The following is a 21,460-nucleotide window of genomic DNA, read 5'->3' on the forward strand; positions in this document are numbered from 1 at the left end:
GACTTTTCCAGTGTATTAGAACCAGACACAGTGGGTAACTAGATTATACTGCTATTCTGGTTTTGTCCACAATAATCAATTTAGGACTGATGACCTCTTCCTCATACAAATCCGAATCCTGCAGACACTAATGTGGTTTTTTTCTTATCATTTTATTTTTATGTGGCTGTGATTTCTGTTGCAGTTATTCTGTGAATTTTTGTTGCAGCTATTACTGTATGGTGCTTGAGTGTAGGTTAATGGAAGAAAGAGAAGATTTATTCTCTGTATTTACTGAGCACCTCCTTGAATACAGCTTGGTTTAATCTTCATAGTTTCTTGGGTGTCTTCAGGGCTAGCTACCGAAATAGAATCTAGAGTAATTGTTAAAAAATAGCACACACACACACACACACACACACACACACACACACACACACACACACACACACACACACACGCACACACACGCATTTTTTAAACCAGGATGCTACATAATTGTATCATAATGTCCTTAGAAGAAGGAAAAGGTTTAAAAGGTTACAGGTTGTTGGACTTCTTTGATGACTGAAGCTAACATCCTCTTAAACACTGATTACGACCAGAAATAGTCTGATTTGAGAGAGATGCCAGTTCATAAAATATGAATGCAGCAATAGGCAGCATGTAATGTTCAGCATGGAAGTTGTATTTTGAATCAGGCTTGTCTTTAAAGTAAATTCCTGGAATCATCATACCAGATTCTTCTATTAATGTATGCACAGATACAAGACATTTTTCTCTATATTTAATGAACTTAAAAATCACATGCTGCTTACAATATTTTAATAGTAATGTCTGAAAGACCACCTCATCGATTTGATTCATGTTTATGGGTTTACTCCCATTCAAACAGATAGGAGCCTAGTCTTGTCTGGGAAAACTGCCAAGATGGCCATCAAGTGGACATATTTTACTTTTATTAGTCACAGGAATATATAAATTACACACAGTCCCAGTCAAATTTCTAGAGAAGTATTTTTATTGTTCACTAATTTTTTCTCTTATTAACAGAAAACAAAATTTGGTAATGTGATTATAATAATTTAGAAATCAATAAGATGTCTTTTTATTGTCAGAAATGGAAGATACCAATCCTAAAAGTGACTCATGTTTATGTTTTGTTATCACTGACTATGTAGTTTATTAATGTATATTAGATGGAAAATGCTATGCCCAAAGCAATCCCACAGCAATTTTATTTGTTAATCACAGGAATACTGTGTTCACACCCCAAGCCCCCAAACAGTTAAATACATTATTTAAATTAATTTAATCATTCCAGTTTAAAGTTAGCTTAGTCTTCAGGACTCATTTATAGGTTTGCTTACCATGTGTTGAAATTGAATGTTAAATCATGTTTGGTACAAGATTTACAGTCGGGAAACCTTTTGCTTGCCCATGATCTTGTCATAATCTGTGATATTTTTTATGCAGGACAATCCTATTCTCACAATATCTATTATACTATTAGATTATCATCCCAATGCTATCCCTAAAGATAAAAAAGCAGAACATGTGTGCATTGATTAGCTTTGACTCAGTAGGTTAATTGTTGTCCTGTCTTCAAAAACTGATTTACTGGATTAGGTTTCTGTTTTAGTTCATGTATTATTTCATTTTGTGATATACAAAGAAGCAAAAAAAAAAGTTGCTTTAGTATTGTGTATCTGACAATTAAAAACACAATTTTTTTTTATTATTTTATCATCTTTTAGGAATGTGTCTGTGAAGATTTTCATTCAACCAGATGCGGTTATGTGGAAGTTGAGTCAACTTGACTTCTATCTGGTTGGATCAAAACAATTCTCTACTCATCTGAGCAGCTTCCTCACGCTGACTAGAGATGCTGCTCGGATGAGTGGTGAAAGGTTGACATGACTCAACTTCCAGGCATAGTTCAATTTTTTTATATATATATATATATATATATATATATTTATATATATATATTTTTATTTATTTTTTTTTCATTCCTTTTATTCACTTTTTTTGTTTTTTATTTTTTTTACAATACTGTTGCTTGCATTTCTGGTACTTAAATAGAATGACTACTGTAAGTACACAGACCTTTGATAAAGACAAGTGTAAATGTAAATTTTTATTCATGTGTAATTATAACAATGTAGTTTTCATTCAATGACGATCTCCATCTGTTTTGGACCTTGAAGTAAAACTGATTGAGAAGATGCTTGAACATACACATTTAAAAAAAAAGGAAAACTTAGGATGTTTCAATTTATTTAACATTTTTTATCTAGTGAATCTATTCAGTATTTTTTAATTAAAGAAAATAGTAGAAACAAATAAATAAATGTGAAAGAAATTTTTTACAGGTAGTATATAAAATTTATATATAGTTTGCACCAGACACAATAAAAATAGCAAATGTACTTAAATAAGTGTGTACTCTGTGAACATGTTTCCTTAGACTGATCCCACCTCTCAATCAGTTGGACCTCTTGCGCAGTCTGAAGGGCAAGTCTGGATTCAGGTTGGAGTGGCACAATTTTCCTACTATAAAACTTATGTAGTATATATGAGATATGGATCTGTTTTTCGTTAGTGATTTTATTGTTATTATTCATAATTCCTTAATTAGTCAGAACTTCACTAATGTGTGTGTCTCAATTTTTTTAACCAAAGGAAGGATTCACATCCTGAAGGTTCTCCCAGGTTGGTTATGTAACTAAAGGTTTAAAAGATTTTTGAATGTGAATTCCCAAAAACCACTCATAACAAAATCATTCATGTCACAGATTTTTTGGGAGTTCTGTGCACCAGCATTATTCTTTAAGGGAATGCAAAGTCCATGCATTTTCTATGGATATCTGTTATTCACAATTATATAGATGTAGTTTAGTAGCACTTTATTTTACAGTACTGCTTCATGTATTTACAAGGTACAACACATTAAACAGCTTATCTCAATACCTCGTTTTGTAAGTGTACAAAAGTTACTGAAATTCCTAAATTTATCTTCGAACTGCATATGTTTGCCAAGTGACTACCCTGTAAAATACTGTACTGTAAAATTAAGTGCAGCTCATATTTCCAAGTGGAATTGTCTTCTCAATTAATTATCTCTTAATTATGGCCTCCACCATTTTGACTATTCCTTGTACAATTTCTTGTGTCTCTCACCACCCACTGAACCACACTTGCTGTAGTGAGATTTCACACAAAGACACCCTCTGTGGGTGTTGCCCAAGAAGCAATAGGTACCGTAGCACACAGATACTAACATCTGCACGTCCGGATTTCTCTCCAGCACTTGGATCTGTGTCTTTTCTCTGTCTATAATTTCTCATTTCTGACCCTGTTTCCGAATTCGTACCTTCAATTGTATTCTTTATAATGTAAAAAAATGTCAAGTGCCATTTTTGCAGATAAATAAAATAGTTTAAAATAGTTGAATTTAGTTGAATGCTCTTGTTGTTGTCAATAGTGTGTCTGCCCTGATATGGTAAAAAAGACCAACATGTAAACCAGAGAGCTGTCGATGTGATCAAAATCAAACCAAGCTTTCATTGAAGCCAGAAAGGTAGAGAGGGACTGTTATAAGGATATACAGATAAACAGAGATAGAAAATGCAAGAGAGATGCTTGTAGCACAGCCTTACCATTTCAAGAGATCTTTTAACAGTCTGAAAGTTGCCCAATAGGGTTTTGTGTATTGTCTTGGCTTAAAAACATATGTGTAAAAAGTAAATCCCAACATTCACTCAAATATTAACGATTTCCTCCAAACCCACCTCAGGCCAAACCTGTATTTGGAATCTACTTATCTTTTAAATAAAATGTTCAGAGCTATGCAAAATACAGATAGCGTCTGTGTCATTAGACCATGGTGCCTACCATTTATCCATTGCAGGAAGCTTTATTAAAAGCTAGCATTCTACTGCAAGGTGCGGCCTGCAACAAATGACACGATTTCATCTGTACTTTTCATGTCCAAATGACATTTCAATTTATTTGTCAATTTCTGCCACAACAGCAACCCCCTAAAAAAGCATCATTTTATTTTAGAAATAAATAAAAGCATAAAATTTAACTATTTTGTGTTATCGTCGTTAGCTTTTCAGGCTTTGCACAAAGCTCCCCCCCCCCACCCCCCACAGTTTAGCATAGTTTCTGAAAGTACTCGGCACAAATCAGATTTGAGTGGTAATTTATATAAGGCAAGCTTGATAATCTTGCACCTGATCAATGTGTTAAATACATAAGTTAGACTGTTTTTTGTTCCCTTTTCTTTTACAAAATGCCTATTATTTCTTCACAGACTTAACATACAATCTAAAACGAAGACTGTAGAGCACATACTTTCAGCATGCTCTGCATACAAACACTTTCAGCATGTTATAAAGCGCATGACGTCTTTTGTGCTTTCTTTTCTGCTGCATTGTACATGGCTGTGGCAGCATGTGGGGGCTGTAGAATGCATGGCATAAATGTTAAGAATAATAACACCTTTTTTTCCCTTTTTATTGTGATTGTTGTTCTTATAATGTAAAAAAAAAAAAAGGATAGGATAGAAGTAGGAAAACAGAGTTAGCTGAAATGTTTTAATGCCATTTGGTGTTTATATGGTTTTATAAAGTTTTTTAAAGTAAATGAGTTTGTAATTGTATAAATATATCATGAAGTAATGTGACTATTGACACTGAAAGGAAATGAAAAGATACTTTCTGACAATACAACTTTTATTTATTTCATGCACATTCATGCACATTATTTACATTTTTTTTGCTTCTTATTTCTAAATGTCCGTCTAAACTAAGCTGAAACTGAAAGCCTTTTTGAAAATGAAACTATCATGTATTCTATATTAATAATATTTCTAATCAAACAATGTTAGACTATCTTTTTTACAGTAACAAATGTACAAATTGTTCAGCAGTGTACTGTCAATGAATATCATCAATATATAATAATTCTATTATCCTTTTGCTTCTGTTTTACTTGTATACCCCGAAAATGCTTCCTCCACAGCCGGAAGCCAAGCATTAAAGAGAAAGCATTCACCAGCCCCTCTAAGAGTGCAGGGGGAAAGGAAACCAAATCACCTGGAGCTGACGATGGAGCACCAGAAAGTCCTAGCAAAGTTCCTAAGAGCTGGAGCTTCACTGAGCGAAACCGCTCCAAACACTCCTTTAAGATGAAAGAGGGTCGGGCCTCAGAAGGTCAGAATCTTTTTTGTTCTTATAAAATATGCACAGTAATTACTCATGCAGGCAAACATACACCTTTACACCCACCTATATTACTTTAATTTGTGGACTATGTGTTCAATAAGCACAGGTTGTATTGACGGGCAAAGATCTAGCTGTCAGAGCCTTTTCCCAGATCTGTCATATTTAAAGCATGGCATCAGATATAGCCTCTTAATCAGCATATGTTTTTTTTAAAAACAAAGAGTTGATGCTTAATTATTACCATAACATACAAGTTTTTATTGACTCTACAGATCCATATGCAATTTACAGGATTTTTGATAGCTCCCCTCCACTAGATAATTTCTTTGCATCTTCATGCCATGTAGTGAACAGCTTTTAAAGAAAAAATATATTTTATATTTCATATCTTCCTGCTTACAGTCTACACTCTCATCGCTTCCTTTCTCATTTCTCTTCACTGAAAAAGTGCTGATTGAGATGCAGGATGAAGACATCGGAAAGAAGCGTTCTCCAGGTTAGGCTGTGATCCAAAAATATGATCCAGAAAGTATCGAGATGATATTGCAGTTTGCTCTATAAAAATGTATAGATATACACAGTAACTGCAACTGCTTTTTTAGTCAATCACTGCCTCAAACGTTAATGTTTTGGGGAGTTAATAGATTTCTGCACTTGATTGAATAATTGAAGAAAAAAAAAAAAACATGGCCCAAAATGTTCACTTTCAGCATCAAAGCCATGACATCATTTAATCATGATGTGTCCATTCATAAAGGGCAATAATTAGCCACATAATATCTGCAACTTATGATTGACATGTGGTTCTTTAAGCCATTTTCATCTGAAACTTTTAACCATTTCTTTCCCATTTCTCTCTCTCTCCACATTTTGGCAGCAATTGAGGGGTTGATCAGTAAGACAAATCATGTTTTTTAGGGTTGTGCTTCTATGTTAAGACACAATAACACAAGCTCATCTAGGTGCAGCTGAGGAAAGGAAAAGTGTGCATGTCTAAAAATGGCTTTTTAATTACTGAGTTGCAGCTTGCTTTAAAAAGATTTGCTTTCCATGCAACACCCTCTGTCATAAACTCTGCTGATTCCTGCATCTCACCAACCAAGGCTTCTAAAGGCCAATGCTGGTAGTGAAGTCATATCTTAAAAGCCTGAATATGCACATCTGCAGAATTCTTAATAATCAATTACCTTAATGATTATGTCTCTTTTTGGGGTATTATGCAACAATACATTCTGTGATGAATGTGTTTTTATGACCGAATGTGTTGCAAACAAATATATTTTGTCTTTTTTCTAATCCCCCCCCCCCCAATTTTTTGCATTTACCTGCATGAGGATTTCTCTCTGCTTCTATAGAAAACACACTTAGTTGTTTAAAATAATCAGTGATTTTATCAAAGATTCACTGCTATTATGTCATTTGAATTGGATGCATAATTCATATGACTTGTGCAATATGATTTATATGATTCACATTTATAGCTTAATTCATATGACATAAAACAAATCTTGCTACATTTTCTACCACTGTAACATGCCCGCTAGTAGTAGTGTAGAACCTGCTGGAGTCTTAATCTGCCTTGCTGTGAGTCTTTTTATGTGCACAGTGTGGTTAATTGTTCAGTGTGTCAGGTAAGTGTTTTGTGCATGGTTAATAATGCAATTATTCTTAGGATGAGAACATTGAAGCATGTCAAACTTTTCTGCTTAAAAAAAGATAACACTTAAAAGATAATTATGCAACATACGAAGCTATTAAATAATAACTATAATGATGAAATCTGTGTTTTTAAGATTACTGCCTAATACTGAAAAATACTAACTGGATCACTACTCATGTGGAAAGTCTGATGAATATAAGTGAATCCAGTTTTTAAGAGAGTTTGTGGATTTGTGTGTTATAGAAGCGAGTCTTCCTGAGGACTTTGGCGATGATAGAACGTATGAATTTATGCAAGATATGTCTCCTGCACTGAAAGCAACTATAAGGGCAATCTGGTAGGAGACGGCCACGTCGACTGTCTTTTTATAATGTTTCTGAAGATGTTCACTTACCAGTTTAGTAAATAATTGTATCTGAATTATGCAAACGGTACTGCACTTGATGTTAATTCACCTTGACTTACTATAAAGCTACTCGGCTTACAGCTTCTATTTTTAAAGTTATAATATAGAGTTTATAGTATAAAGCATTAATTGATGTGTTTTGTCCATTTAAGAGTGAGACCTTTACAAAAGTAGTTAGTATAATTGATATCGGTTTTAATAAACATCAAACAATAAAATATACAATCCCGTTTCTGACTGTTAAAAATACATTTGTTTTTGCTATACTGTACCATGAAACCAAAAGTAGACATTCAGACTTATTAATTGTTTAAGCAATCACATTAACATGGCGTAACTGAACAAGAAACACCTGTTAATCACTTACAATATTTCTGATCACTTAAAAAAAAGTTCTACTTTTTTTTTGTTGTTGTTATATCTAGACACAAGTATCAGAAAATGAAAACAAAAACTCTAATAATCTCATATTCATCTAATGATCTCAAACCCAGATGTCTTTGGTTTAAAGCAGCATATTGAACTTTTAGGGGATTGTATATTTTTTACTTTTTACAAATGCACAGCTGGTGTCTTTGGTGTGCAAATTGTTTGCTTTTCTGCATGATTATGATTTACTGCAATCATCTTTAAAAAAAAAAAAATATTGGTCTCGAAATAGTATTAATTGTATGTCTGATAGTACTATAGTATTATATGAATGTATATTTTTTATATCAAATCTAGTGAAACCACTTCTCTCGATATTGCTCTTTTAACTTAGTAGATGTGCTTGTCTTGCTCTCAGTATCATGCGTTTCCTGGTGTCTAAGAGGAGGTTTAAAGAGAGCTTGAGGCCATATGATGTAATGGATGTGATTGAGCAGTATTCAGCAGGCCATCTGGACATGCTGTCTCGTATCAAGAACCTGCAGTCCAGGCAAGACTAATGTCCAATCACAGTTGCATTTACTTTCACATAACAACTGGGTTCATAATTTTGAGATGTCTTGAACACATGCTTTTTTAATACACATTAACACGTTTTTTAATTTCCAGCAACAGTGCCCTCTTGTGGTTACACAATGTAATATTTCTGCTACCATTTAAACACCCCCAGTGCTACACTTCAGTGGCACAGAACTCCGAGCACCCGTGCACCTTTAAAAACAAATGATTGTGCAAGAATGAATCGAAGTTTTATATCTCCAGTTCTTTCCTTTTTATTTTCTTCTCACATTCCATAATTCTGATGTGAGTCAACACTCATATTTTTCTCTCAAATAAGATTCATATATGTTGTGAAATCAAACCATTGTTCCACACATATAAAATATATTCCAACAGCTGATACCATTGCCTGTGTGTCATGACAAATGTGGGCATGGAATATATTCTCACTTATTTGCCATTGGTTCTCTGTGGAGCACTGTGATTGGTGTCCATGTGTTGCTTCATGATGCTTTGCCCCATTTCTTCTCTATGTACTTTGGCAGGATTGATTTGATTGTGGGCCCCCCACCCCCTTCGACCCCTCGCCATAAGAAGTACGTAATCAAAAGGCGCAGAGTTTCCAGTTTGCCTATTATTGAACAGCATTGCAGTGCTTACTACCCAACTTAATTCTAATGAACTAGTTCAGTATCCTGTTCTTTAATCGTGACTATATTATTCAAATGTCTGTTATTAGTTATACACATTTTATAGCTGCTGTTTTAACAGCAATATAAAACCATGTAAATGCTGTCCAATAATTATGTACTTACACCAGTGAGCATATACTCTAAATAGTGGGGGACTAATACATTTATGCATGCCATTCTTGCATTTGAAAAGGACAATCAAGCCAACCATTAACAATAGAATCAGTGAAGCATGAAGCATCATAAGGCATGGTACCAGGTAATATTTTTTAAACATTCTTCATTTGCACTCTTTTTAAATAAATTTTTTAAAAGTGTTGCTAGTGACATGACTGGCATTATGTACAGTTAATAAATCACTTCTCAGCTGGTTGGATCTTTCTGCATTGCAATATTATTTTCCATGTGACCTTGTCAACTTTGACAGATTAAATACCTGCAGCAAAAGAGTGAATGTAGGGGATGCATTTGCCTTTTATATCACCTAGATGACTAGCTATATTGGTAGCTTGCTGTCTTGCAAAATTAAGTGGTTTGTGACTATACTTTGTTTGTGGGGCAGGACAGCATTACTAAATACATAGCATCAAACTAAATTAAAGTGGAATAGTTATCAAACTTGCTTACACTGTTACAGTGGTCAAGGCATATAATATCATTATCCAGACACCAGCAAACTGTCCAGCTAAACTATATTCACCATATAAACCACACAAGGCCTTACAAAATTAGTCAGAGATGCATTTTCCTATGAATGGGATACCGGATTTCTGATTTAGAGACGCTACCCAACCCTTAATATCCCTTTCCTTTTCCAAATCTTTGGATAAATAATATCTAATTAGCTATAATAAATCTAATTAAATAACATGCAAAAAGTATTTCTATAGAAAAAGATGTTGTTCTATGGTTAATAGTCAACTTCATGTCAGTGGTCATTTTCTTAGGCTTTGCTACAGGTAGAGCCTAATTTATATATACAGTAGATGTTGTGTAATATTTTGCATTTTGAACATTTGTATTCATGTGTGTAAGAAATTAGTATAAGAATGTACATAAATTTGTTAAATAGAGAACTAACTACAGTATGTCAACATTCAATTATACATGGGAAATAGCGTATAACTAAATCAGACCAAGAAAATACTAACATAGGGAATTCACACATTTTTCTCATTGTTACACACTGAGTAATGTTAATGTTTTAGACTACATAGTAAGCTGGCTAATGTTTATAGACTGGTAACAGTTTTGTGTGATATGTGTGGCATCAGATTGTTTGCAAATCGCCAAAAGTTATTTAGAGGTTTAGTCAAAAATGTACTTTTTTGGTCTATAATGAACTACACCAGTGGGATCAACCAGTTTCAAAAGCTTCTGGCAAATTCAACTCATAAAGTGTGTAGCTAATTCTATTCCTAAATCTTAAAGAGAACAAAACAAAACAAAAAAGTCCAATGAGGTGTATTTTAACCACTGATCTCACCTCACCCCTCCTTATAGCAATGGAAAGCAATGAGAGCACAATAAAATGCTATTGGAATGCAGATCATGGTCTGATACTTTCTCAGATCTTGCTCTTGCAAAGACTGGGGCACTAACCCTTTTAGTCTGATGTGTGTGACTTAGAGAGCATGATAATGGTAAACAGTGCAGCATTATTTTGCATGTCTCATTCAAAAAAAGAAAGAAAATAAACAAAGAAAATTGCAAAGTCATCCAGGGACCATTATTGTCTTCCATATACCCAACAGTGCATGATTCAGTGCATATTCCTAAACATTTGCATCTTTTTTTTGATACTTAGGACCCTTCGTTAATGTTTCTTTGACTTTATTTTACGTACATTGTATTTTTGTAAGAAATATTACATTATCTTAGCTCTAGATAGAAGAGATTGTTTCATGAATTGTCAGGGTGGACCAGATAGTGGGGAAGGGAGTATCATCAGGGGAAAAGGAGAAACCCAAGAGTGAGACCGCTCAGGAAAATGACCCCAGCATGATGGGCCGATTTGTCAGGATGGAGACTCAGGTAATGTTCCATGTGTTACATATATACATTTTTATGATTATTGGTAATAGAACCTAGAGGGCAGTTTCTATATGTTAGTGTATTAAGAGAGCTAAGAACAACTTTTGGCCATGCAGGTGGTTGCGATGGACCGCAAACTAGACTTCTTGGTGAATGTATACACCACACGCATGGGTATTCCACGCTCTGAAACTGAGGCTTTGCTGGGCTTCAAGATGGCTGATCCAGCACCACCTTACCACAGCCCAGAAGACAAGAGCGAGAAGGTGCAGGACGAGCAGAAGGAAAAGAAGAGCCCAGAACCCAGCCCAACTGGGATGCCTGTTAACAGCATGTGCCACCCATCTACATCCTGGGATCAGCAGAACGAGCAACCACTTAATGTACCTCTTTGGAATAATAGCCGTGGGGCATCTCCAGGTACCGATGATCCATCTCTGTACCGCATTCCACCCCCACCAACACATGAAAGTGGAGAATGCGGACGCCAAAGGCGACACAGACGCACACGGCCTAACACAGGTGTTGACAGCGACACGTCTCTGTCCATTCCTTCAGTGGACCATGAGGAGTTAGACCGCTCATTCAGTGGCTTCAGTATCTCACAAACCAAGGAGGAAGATTTGCTTCCTCCAGTGAATCTTGGACTGTTTGGGGGAGGAAGAGGAGTGGTGTTCTGCACTCGCATCAGACCTTACCTGGCTGAAGGGGAATCAGACACAGACTCAGAGCTTTACACACCTGGTGCTCCTTCACCTTTATCATTTACAGGAGAAGTGGCATTCGGAGACAGGGGCTGGCCAGGTCTGAAGTAAAAAAAAAAGCCTAAAAGAGCCTTCAAATCGCAACAAGAGCCTTCAGATCCTGAGTGGATAATATCAACAAAAACTTAATCAAAGTTTTTCATTGTCATTAATGCATGAGGAATTAAAAACATTTAACACAGTTGGAACCCAATGAATATGATGCACTCAATGGACACTTGTTATTTGGTATGGCTATATCATGTTCAAAATGATCATACTGCTTTGGCACAAGAGTGTCTTCAACAAAGAAATGTAATACTTTGTGGCCTCTTAAATTAAGACATCTGCCTTGTTTGCACACTTACACAACTGAGTTTTCATGTGAGCAGGTTTTGGCATGAGTTATTAGTCTCGTGTGTGATTTGTTTGTACTAATGTAGTATAGATATGGTGCCAATGCTTATTACCAAGGCAATATTAGAAGCACTTTACTTATTAATTGTACATACACAATAATAATTAATGATAGTATGCCTGCTTTTGCTTTTATTTAATTTATTTTTTATTTCTTTTATAGAAAAACATAAGGGACTGTAATGATAAACATACATAAGAGCAATGTATGAAATTGTGTCACATATTTAATGGAAACTGTTGCTTTTAAACAAAAAAGAAAATAAAACAAACAACCACAACAACAACAAAAGATTACCCCAACCAAAGATGCAGAGAGAGCACTTCTAAACACGATTTACATTTACACATTTTTACTTCCATCTGCAATATATTTATAAACTTAGCATGAACTTTATTTTTTATTGATACATTTACAGGAGTTTTTACAATACAAATGTTTACATTTTACATTCAATTAAATGTTTATTATAATCATTAACTTGGGAGTCCATAAGCATCACCATGCCTTTGGAAATTCCAATGTGGTTAATATTTCATCGAAGGTTAATTAATTAACAACTACATTTGTGATATTTATTGTTTAAAAAAACTGTAAAATCTAATGGTTAACAGGCGTAGGCATTCATTGGAAGCTTGTGATGTATACCAACATTCCACATGAAGCAAAAGCAACATTATTAGCTTGAACATATATGTAAATCTTTAAAGAAGATGAAGCTATGGAGAGTTGGTGTGAATTTGCAGTGCAGGAGCAAGAAACGTATCACAGCTTCAATCCACATGAGACAGATATTGGCTCTTTTTTAATGGCACGACTACTCATACTGCTTTATTAAAGACCCCCAAAATATTTTTGTTAAAGTATAAATGAGTACACTAAATGCATGGCATGTTTAGAGGAATTTGACTGAATTGATAATGGCAATACAGGATTCTATGCCAGTAGAGAAAAGAAATTATAAAAACATTCTTGCATTCCCTTGATGCCCAAACTGATGACAAAAAAAACATGCCCGAGTTGTTACTTTGTGGTGAGACGAAAAAAAGATCTTTTTGTACTATTCAAAAGGGTTTTTGTAGAGCATGTTGGAAGTCTGCAATGTTACAGCAAATAAAGTTGGTTAGATTTAAATAGATTTTTGTCTGCTGCCTGTTTTACAAACTTTAATAAATCACATATAAAATCTAGAGAACATCTCTTGCTCCTTATGAACACCTATACAAAAAAGGTACCAGGTTAAATATCTGTGGATACTATTCATCCTTATTGTTTCCATAGCATTGAGGTGTCAAGTCCGTGACTCCACTCCAGATCTTCTGTTGCCCACCAGTATGAAACGATACCTATTGCTGTCAGCAGAACAAATGCTAGGGTGGATTTCAGCATGGGGAGACACTGCAATAGAAACAATTTGATAAGAAACTGAACAAGTGAATTATTTGAAAGTAGCTAATGTGCTAATGCATGCGGTGGTTTGTCGGCGTAAGTGTCAGTCATAACTAAAGTTGCACTAAAAAAATAACAGAAACAGTGTCAGCTTTTTGCAGGTGTTCCAACATGGCATAGTCTTCAAAATCTTTCAGTTTATTAAAAATAGGTTTGGAAATTTTTGTTTCATTAATTTAAAGAGTGTGAAATAAAGAGTGGCCATTGAGGGAATGAGTTTTAAAATAGAAAATGAGACTGAGCCAGTGAATCTTTTGCTGTTATATTGCAGGTGATAAACTAAAAATGTACGATAAATTGAACAAATGCATGATGTCAGAGCGTAGTAAATAAATATACAATATTTAGCATTGGAAAATTACTATGGTATCTCGTATAAAAACCTTTAACACAAAACTTCGTTACTTCATTGTTTTATTCATTAAAGATTATACAATTTTAAAGCACTGCTGTCAAATCTGGCAATTGTGCTACACGTTTATTTGTATTTTTTCTCCCTCAAACACAATAGGCCCAGAGAAAGACTTAAATTGCGCTCATTATTTGTTTAAAGTTAAACAGATCACAACAGCACTGACTTTTACCCTGTTCTTTGGCGGATGCTGTTTCACTGCTGCACACACAGGTTGCTGTTCCTTTGGTTGCTTCCTTGACCTCTCAGGATAATAAGGCTTTTCCAGTGGGTCATCTGACTCACTCTGATACTACAACACAAACATAAACACTTAAACTTTATCACATGACATGGTTATAATCTATTGTTTTAGAGACATCATACTAAATACCTCTGGTTTCAATGTGTTGAGGTCTGGTGTGTTGAGATCTGAATCCAGTTCCTCTTCAGTGCTAAGAGATGAGGAACAAGGCCAATTAAGTGAACCTGTTTTTGTTCCTTAAAAAGAACCCTTTAAAGTTATATGTATAATCCAACAAGAGAGGATTTTAAAGAGGGAGAACTAGAATTCAAAGAAACCTTGAGCAATAAACATTCCATTAGCATGCACTCTCACCAAATCTACAAATTGGCTGCACTGATATGGCAATGAAGTAGGAGGAAAAGGTCCATACCTGTCAGAATCTTCTTCATCATATTCAGAAGATTCATTATCTAAACAAAAGGTAACCTTGTGGTTTCTGCCTAAAGAGAATAAAAAAGTCAAAATAAATAGAACTTACTTACTTGCAGTGTTATTTACAAATGTATTAACCTTGGAAAGATAATGGAGAACAGAAATAGACACTTACCCACTTGTTTTTCTGGTTCAGTCTGCTCACCATAGAATCGATAAAATGCCTCAATTCTTGTTTTCTCCTGCTCCCAGTCCCGCTCAGTCCCCTCATCATCATCATCATCATCATCATCATCATCAATGTTGAACTCATTCATGGCATCTTCCGTGTACTCTTCGTTTTCTCCTACACCTGAATTTATCTCAACCGAATCGCCAGGCAAGCCCCAGTCATATTCATCCAAGCCCAGATTGTCTTCATTCATCAGCAGTGCTGACCACAAACCCTCACTCATTACATTTTTGGCATCGTCTACATTGTCGAAAGCCTCTGAAGATGATTTGTCAGAGTTTTTTATGTCTGTGTCTGATTTGACTGATGCTGTGCTACAGTGTAACTCTGTAGGTCCTGTAATTGATTCTTCATCATATGAAATGGGGTTTGTGCTTGTGAAGCCTTTATCCTCAACATCACAAAATAATAAATGTCTCATATTCTGTTTCTCAGGACTGTTGCATTCCTTGTTCCCCATATCTGAACATATGTGCTCAATATTATTATCCATCATCTCCATGTCCCCCGATGAGTAGTTATGCTGTGTAACGTAATTTATTTCCTCTTCCTGCTCCACCAATGATATGAAATTAGTTTCTTCCTGGTTTGGGCCATGATCATCATCACTGCTACTGTCACTGATGCAGTCTTCTTGATTGTTAACATTACTTATATATTCAGTATCCTCCACATTCATGGTGTCTTGAATTGTCTCTGTGTTTTTATCCTTTGTTAAAGATTCCTGGACATCCTCTTCATTAAACTTTTCTCTCTGTGAAGACTGATCAGTGTCTGCTGAGATCATCTCCGCCACCAGGCCCTTAATCCCCGAATTAGTATGCTGGGCAGGATAATCATTGTTCACCTTTTCTGCATTTGACAATTCCGTAACACTCTCTGTGCAGTGATCGTGGAGTGTAACATTTTCAGCAGATTCTTCAGTTTCACTGTGTGATAAATCAGAGGGATAATCTGCAAGGCTTTCCTCGATCTGTTCTTGGTCTTCCTCTGTAAAATCCTTTATCTCATCTCTGACATCGTATTTGTGTGCAATGTTTGGACTCATTGCAAGAAAAGGTTCATCCTCATTACCGAGAGATTCACATTGAGAAGACTGTTCTTTTGTGATATTGTTCTCTTGTAAATCTTCTTCTGACTGGGAAGACGTTTCTTCTGGTGTTTGAGGCAATGTCTGCTGCTGATATTCCACATTAAATGTCTCTGTATCTTCCTCCTCTGTGAGCAATTTAACATCTTCCTTCATGCTGGGCACAGAAACACCTGCTGCTAAGTCACTTTGCATGTTTTCTTCCTCTGCCGTAAACTCGGCAGCTTTGTAGTGAAGTTGTTGTTCTGTAATCATCGTGTTTAAAACTGGATCGTTATCAATTCCATGAGAGAGGCAAATAGTAGACACGGGGTGGATGGCAAATGAATTACTTGACTCACTGTCACTGCTATCAGAGCTCTCTTCATTTGTATCCTGTTCATAAACATGAGTCTCAACTAAGCTTTGCTCTGATGTCAGCCATTTACTAGCACCGTTCATATCATCCTCGTCCTCATCCATAACTAGCTGTGTTTGAGATGTGTTAGTGCCTTCATCTGATTGAAGATGCTGAAAATCTATGTTAATTTCTGAAGAAGACAAAAATGTGCACAATAAATACAGTCAGTACTGTGGTTTGATTAAACAAATATTTATAAATAAGAGCTAAGAGCATTTCATTAATCGGATTCGTCTTCGATTTGGATGCTCATCCTTTGTAAAACCTTTTACAGTTTGTCGTTATGGCTTTTAGATAAAATATTTTCTAAAAAAAAAAAAAAATTTGGAATAAAATAAATAAATACAATTTATTTTGACAAATGCTACAAAACTGACAAATTAATTATTCTTACCTGAAAATGCACCTTCAAGCAAATCTGCAAAACCTTGGTCCATCTTTGTTGTTGAAAACTGTAGCTTGTAGTTTCATTTGCAAAATTTCATGTGATTCTTAAAAACTTAAACACAAATTTGTGCTCAGTCAAGTGCCTACTTCTTTGTGTCTCAGTCACTTCCTGTCAAAATCAGGTCGTGAAATCTTTTTATCCTCCTTTTTAATTTAACCTAATAGATAGCAGTTAAAAAACTGCACTGATCAGTGATATTAGAATAATGATGAATATCTCCCCAATATAAAAACACGATTAAATTACCTGTTTTCTCGTCATTAGTTGAGTTCAATGTGATTTGGGCTGTGGTTTCAAATGTGCGCAACTAAGTACCCCAGAAAAAGGTACATCCTCTTTCAGTACCAGAAACAGCTGTACATGCATGCTGCAAAAACACAGGCATGCAAACATGTCTGCATTATTTACCAATTCAAGTGTTTGCAAACAGTGATCTTTACACTCAGTTAATATACATTTCTAAACTTAAACACGTTTTATTATATAGAAAACTAATATTCTTGGTTAGCTATTTTATTTCTTCATCTATTTAAGTTCTGAAAAAATAACCATGTTGTGATTTAATGATTGTGTCTTAATATAAATGCTGACTTTATTATTTGGTTGTAAACACACAATACCAAAAATGGTTAAAATATTTTATTTAAATTCTTCAAAGGCAAACAGCTACTAAATGATTCAAAGAGATTGTCCAGTTAAAAGGTCGTAAAAGTGCAGGTTTTAGTTCAGAGCTCATTCCGGAGGTGGTAGTGATGAATTGACTTCAGGTCAACCTCTACTGGATAGTGGTCACTGACTTCCAAAGCCTAAACAAAACAATCAAAATGTGACATTTGGCAAACAGGTATTTGTTTGGTAGCACTCCATATAGTGTAGAATACCTCATCTTCAGTTAAACTGAAATCCATTTTAAAGTTAAAAGGTTGAGCTGAGTCTGGTACAATCCCAGAAATCAGTGATTTTCCATGTACAATTATTCTGAGAGGAAACAAAGAACAAGTTTGAATTAACAATAGAAATCTGGCACCTTTTGGAGATAATAGGAATGGGAATGGGAATGCCTAGTAACATTTTAGCAGCCAAATAAGGTTTGGGGCAACATAAAATGGTAAGTGTCACACACATTGACTTTGACTTCTATAATGACTAAATATAATTATGGTGTAAATAAAACTATAGGAAAGGAAGAAGTGGAAGACCTTTTTTAACAGTTTCTCCAGTCTGTTAAAGTCATAATATTTGTAAGCAGAATGTTTGTGCTATTTGCTGTAGACCTGTCATAAGCGCAGTGTGTTTTGTCACGAACAGTGGTGTCCTGTTCATCTGTAATCAACCAGAGGAATTCTGGATCATTCCTTAGTCTGAGCTTCTTCCGGCCTTTATTAGTGACATAGCCACAATCAGCATTCAGATCTCCCAGGAGCATCACATTCTATAGTGAAGTTAGAAAAACAAAAAACCCCTTCTAAATTTTAAATATGCAATACTATAATGTTGTATCTTCTGAATAAAGCAGCACTGACATACCTCAGTTTTCCACTTCTTTCTGACAGCTTGAAAGACTTCAAAAAGTTCTTCCAATTCATGCATGGCTTTCCTAGGACATGAGTGATGACCAATGATAATAAAGTTTTTTACAACTGCAAAAGAGAATTTGCAGTCATATTATGAAATTCATTAATGTTGTGCTGCACTTGTTTACACAATTGCTAAATACAGATTTGAGTGCATATATGAGTTTCGGGTGTTGACGAATTTCTGAAGCAGTAATTAACTAGATTCTTAATGATCATGATGTTTTTTGCTACATAGCTAAATATTTGCAGAATGTACTAGAACAGGAAGCAGCCATGTTTGTTCAATAGGGGCAACAGCATGGAAAATGTACCATTCAATTAATGTTATTATAAATGTGATTCTTTTTTTAAATATAGTGTGTCTTTCTGGCCTACGAGTTTATTATAACCATTCACAGTTGGGTAGTGAGAGCTAAAGGTTTTACTATTTGTTAGTTTTGATATTAAATAAAACTATAATATCTTCAGTACATTTAAACTAGCAAAACAACAAAATTTTTCCTTTAACAACGAAGTTTACATGTATACGCATCGCAGTTAACATTCACCTTGGCTAAAGAAGATATAAAGTGAAAGCCTTTCTCCATGAAGCAATGTGAACTTGTATATCTTCATCATTATAAAAGTATAGTATTCCATGATATATTTACAATTTTCAATCAAATATAATGCTGCAGTTTAACCACAGTTTCAAAAAAAGAACATTTAGAAAATTAGATAATCGTTGCCGTATGGATTTTTGGGTTTCTTTATGCATGAGACATAAAAAAGATTGATGGAAATAAATGATTACTTGCAAAGCATAATGATAGGAAGTGTTGTAACTTAATGTACACTATATGTACACTATATGGTCAAAACCTTGGAGAAGAGAACACTCTGAATGCGTTTTGAACACCCCCTTCCAAGTGTAGTTCTGCTTTCCTGTTATAATAAATCTTCTGGGAAACCTTTAGAATGTAATAATTGCATTGAAGTCAGACACTAATGTAGGGTAAGGAGACCTGGGGTACAGTTTCTACTTCATCCAAAAGATGTTCAGTTTGGTTTAGGTCAGAGTTCCTTGCAGGTCAATAGAGTTTTTCCACTCCATCCTTGGAAAACTCTGTCTTCATGAAACACACTTTGTGTACAGGGGCACTATCATACTTAGACATGATTGGGTATTTTAATTGCAGTAAATGTACTGCAACAGCAATAAAACGTCTTATACAATTGTGTGCTGTGACTTTGGTGGGGGAAGAATAACATGTGGGTGTGTTGGTCAGGTATCCAAACTTTTGGCCATATGTGAACCAAACACACCTTCACAAACACACATTTACTGTACCAAATGCAGTTTAATCTGCATGCACACTATTTACTGTAGGTTATTGAAATAACAAAATGTATTAAACGTACCGGTTGTGGGTGAGTGAATCTTTATGATGAATGGTTCTCTGGAAAATGTTTCAGTGTCATTGAACTCTGTCTGTTTCAGTTCATGATAATAGACTTGCTCTTGCACCATCAGTACATCTTTTCTGAGGTAATAGCAAGATGATTTAAAATGATTTAGGAATTACATCTATTCAAGGTTCAACTAGAGGATTAACAATGCCAATAAATGGTTATATTTATGGATTTCGCTAAGTCATCATATATTCTATCTTACCTATAAATATAAATATACTGCTCCTTGTATGAGTTCTTACCCAGTCTTTTACTCTCTAAGTGAGAGTACACATTAGTTTTGTCAAACCTAGGCAGAATGATAAAAACATATTATTCTAAAAAGAATTATTGTAAGAATTTACTTATAAAACACATTGGAGTAAATCAGTAGTACATGCACCTGTTTAGGTTCTTCAGCATTGCAGGAACGGCTTTACCTTTGGAGTCTCGAACCTCCTGAATTAAACTGAGGTCACAGCGGGAAATGATCTGAAAAATGTCCATTTGGGGGAACAAATGGGGAAAAGTCCATTTGTTACTATTTAACCTCCTTTAATATCCCATACCTCTCACCACTATTAAATATCATTACCCATCATCTCTATGTTCAACATATTTTACAGAAATTAGAAAAACAATGTTTTTCCAAATGTATCATTCATTGTTGATGTTTGTTTTTATGCTTGTTTACCTTTGTCAAAATCCCCATTACTCTTTTGTTATTGGCTTTTGCTTCTCCAAAGCTTTGAACATTAAAGGCACAAATTTTTAGGGAAAGTGCGGTTGTTGAAAAACAAATTCCCACGATGCACATTAGCAAGAGAGATCTCATTTTCACAGCACCTGTTGTTAAATGGAGAACAATAATACAATGATCCTGCATGTCTTCATCGAACAGATACGAGTGATGACATACTCTGTACTTCTGCATTCAAATGTTAAACATTTAATAATAATAAACTAATAAAACGTTATTAACAAGACATTTAGTCACCAGAACAGAACTGACTGAATGAGTTTACCATTTATTTCATTAACAGTGGTAGCAGAGTTGAACAAGGCTTTTGTTCAAATGTTGTGTGAGACATTTAGAGATAGAGATGAACCCAAAGATGGAAATGACTGATAATCAAATTAATAGTCTGCATTTCCTACATTTCCTATGAGAGAAACATATTTATGTTTATGTGACTACATAAAACAATATGTAGTCACATATCTAAATGTCTAAATGTTGTTTTATGCCACCCCACATTCATATATCATAAGCGATATATAGCTGCATTACGGCTTCATAACTGTTAACAGATCACAAATGCAACATTGCACTTCCTGGTTCGCATCATGCAGTTAATAAACAGTCAAGCAAATACCACAACTCTAATAACAGGTCATGAAAACTGTTAACATTAGAGAAATGGGCCACTTACCATGAGTGACGGGTCATCACACACTAGAACACTTGTATACCGGAGTCCATGTTTTAAAAGCCTCTGGTTTGATCACACAGGAAATATGATGAAAGGCCAATGGGAGGGACAGTGTTGTTTGAATGTGTGAGCTTTTAAAAATAAGCTGTGTCAGTGTTCCTGCTTTGCGTAGCGCTGTCTGGAAAGCTGAAGAGAGCAACAATGGCCATGTAGAATTCAACATTGAGTCCTTGT

At 35.0% G+C, this 21,460-nt stretch overlaps 3 protein-coding genes across 11 annotated transcripts in view; 1 reads left to right on the forward strand and 2 right to left on the reverse strand.

The window, feature by feature from the left end:
- The window catches only part of kcnq2a (potassium voltage-gated channel, KQT-like subfamily, member 2a), a 27,856-nt gene extending 14,622 nt beyond the window's left edge, over window positions 1-13,234 (forward strand). Inside the window, exons 9-19 of one of the 3 annotated variants that reach the window (XM_083553891.1) lie at window positions 2,450-2,512; window positions 2,665-2,694; window positions 3,189-3,239; window positions 5,011-5,201; window positions 5,662-5,709; window positions 6,091-6,108; window positions 7,117-7,210; window positions 8,067-8,198; window positions 8,755-8,805; window positions 10,818-10,935; window positions 11,052-13,234. In XM_083553891.1, coding sequence (XP_083410017.1) covers window positions 2,450-2,512; window positions 2,665-2,694; window positions 3,189-3,239; window positions 5,011-5,201; window positions 5,662-5,709; window positions 6,091-6,108; window positions 7,117-7,210; window positions 8,067-8,198; window positions 8,755-8,805; window positions 10,818-10,935; window positions 11,052-11,750 — 1,495 coding nt within the window. In that variant the 3' untranslated portion in view covers window positions 11,751-13,234. The remainder of the gene's footprint in view (window positions 1-2,449; window positions 2,513-2,664; window positions 2,695-3,188; window positions 3,240-5,010; window positions 5,202-5,661; window positions 5,710-6,090; window positions 6,109-7,116; window positions 7,211-8,066; window positions 8,199-8,754; window positions 8,806-10,817; window positions 10,936-11,051) is intronic. The other 2 variants (XM_083553892.1, XM_083553893.1) reach the window with 2 other exon arrangements.
- On the reverse strand, window positions 12,220-17,291 carry LOC310733043 (uncharacterized protein). 5 transcript variants are annotated; one of them, XM_083553900.1, is made up of 7 exons: window positions 17,021-17,291; window positions 16,732-16,942; window positions 14,791-16,467; window positions 14,614-14,683; window positions 14,331-14,391; window positions 14,130-14,249; window positions 12,220-13,494 (listed from the first exon to the last, which is right to left on the reverse strand). In XM_083553900.1, exons 2-7 carry the CDS (start codon window positions 16,772-16,774, stop codon window positions 13,363-13,365), a joined length of 2,103 nt encoding a protein of 700 aa, XP_083410026.1. In that variant the 5' UTR covers window positions 16,775-16,942; window positions 17,021-17,291; the 3' UTR covers window positions 12,220-13,362. The 5 variants fall into 5 exon arrangements, with proteins under 5 accessions (XP_083410026.1, XP_083410025.1, XP_083410024.1 ...); XM_083553899.1 differs by having other exon boundaries at window positions 14,124-14,249; window positions 16,732-16,893; window positions 17,032-17,151; XM_083553898.1 differs by having other exon boundaries at window positions 14,124-14,249; window positions 17,021-17,125.
- A 118-nt stretch (window positions 17,292-17,409) lies between these two features.
- Window positions 17,410-21,351, reverse strand: dnase1l1l (deoxyribonuclease I-like 1-like). Of its 3 annotated transcripts, none has more exons than XM_083553914.1 (9): window positions 21,227-21,351; window positions 20,488-20,639; window positions 20,197-20,285; window positions 20,017-20,103; window positions 19,764-19,885; window positions 18,313-18,425; window positions 18,092-18,217; window positions 17,667-17,763; window positions 17,410-17,591 (listed from the first exon to the last, which is right to left on the reverse strand). In XM_083553914.1, the coding sequence occupies exons 2-8, from the start codon at window positions 20,626-20,628 to the stop codon at window positions 17,701-17,703; spliced, it is 741 nt and encodes a 246-aa protein (XP_083410040.1). In that variant the 5' UTR covers window positions 20,629-20,639; window positions 21,227-21,351; the 3' UTR covers window positions 17,410-17,591; window positions 17,667-17,700. The 3 variants fall into 3 exon arrangements, with proteins under 3 accessions (XP_083410040.1, XP_083410039.1, XP_083410041.1); XM_083553913.1 differs by having other exon boundaries at window positions 18,060-18,217; XM_083553915.1 differs by lacking the exon at window positions 18,092-18,217 and having other exon boundaries at window positions 18,313-18,382.
- Between the last annotated feature and the right edge of the window lie 109 nt (window positions 21,352-21,460).

The sequence above is a fragment of the Silurus aristotelis genome (assembly GCF_946808225.1).
Source record: "Silurus aristotelis genome assembly, chromosome: 11".
NCBI lineage: Eukaryota > Metazoa > Chordata > Actinopteri > Siluriformes > Siluridae > Silurus > Silurus aristotelis.

Excerpts from the sequence above, each read along its gene's own strand:
- LOC310733043 (XM_083553899.1), bottom strand. The coding sequence starts at position 16,774 with ATGGACCAAGGTTTTGCAGATTTGCTTGAAGGTGCATTTTCAG. Across the intron at positions 16,468-16,731 it reads GCTTGAAGGTGCATTTTCAG|AAATTAACATAGATTTTCAG; the intron begins GTAAGAATAATT and ends TGTCTTCTTCAG. Across the intron at positions 14,250-14,330 it reads TCAACACATTGAAACCAGAG|TATCAGAGTGAGTCAGATGA; the intron begins GTATTTAGTATG and ends TTTGTGTTGTAG.
- dnase1l1l (XM_083553913.1), bottom strand. The coding sequence starts at position 20,628 with ATGAGATCTCTCTTGCTAATGTGCATCGTGGGAATTTGTTTTTCAACA. Across the intron at positions 20,286-20,487 it reads TAATGGGGATTTTGACAAAG|ATCATTTCCCGCTGTGACCT; the intron begins GTAAACAAGCAT and ends GACATTTTTCAG. Across the intron at positions 17,764-18,059 it reads ACACACTGCGCTTATGACAG|AATAATTGTACATGGAAAAT; the intron begins GTCTACAGCAAA and ends GTTTCCTCTCAG.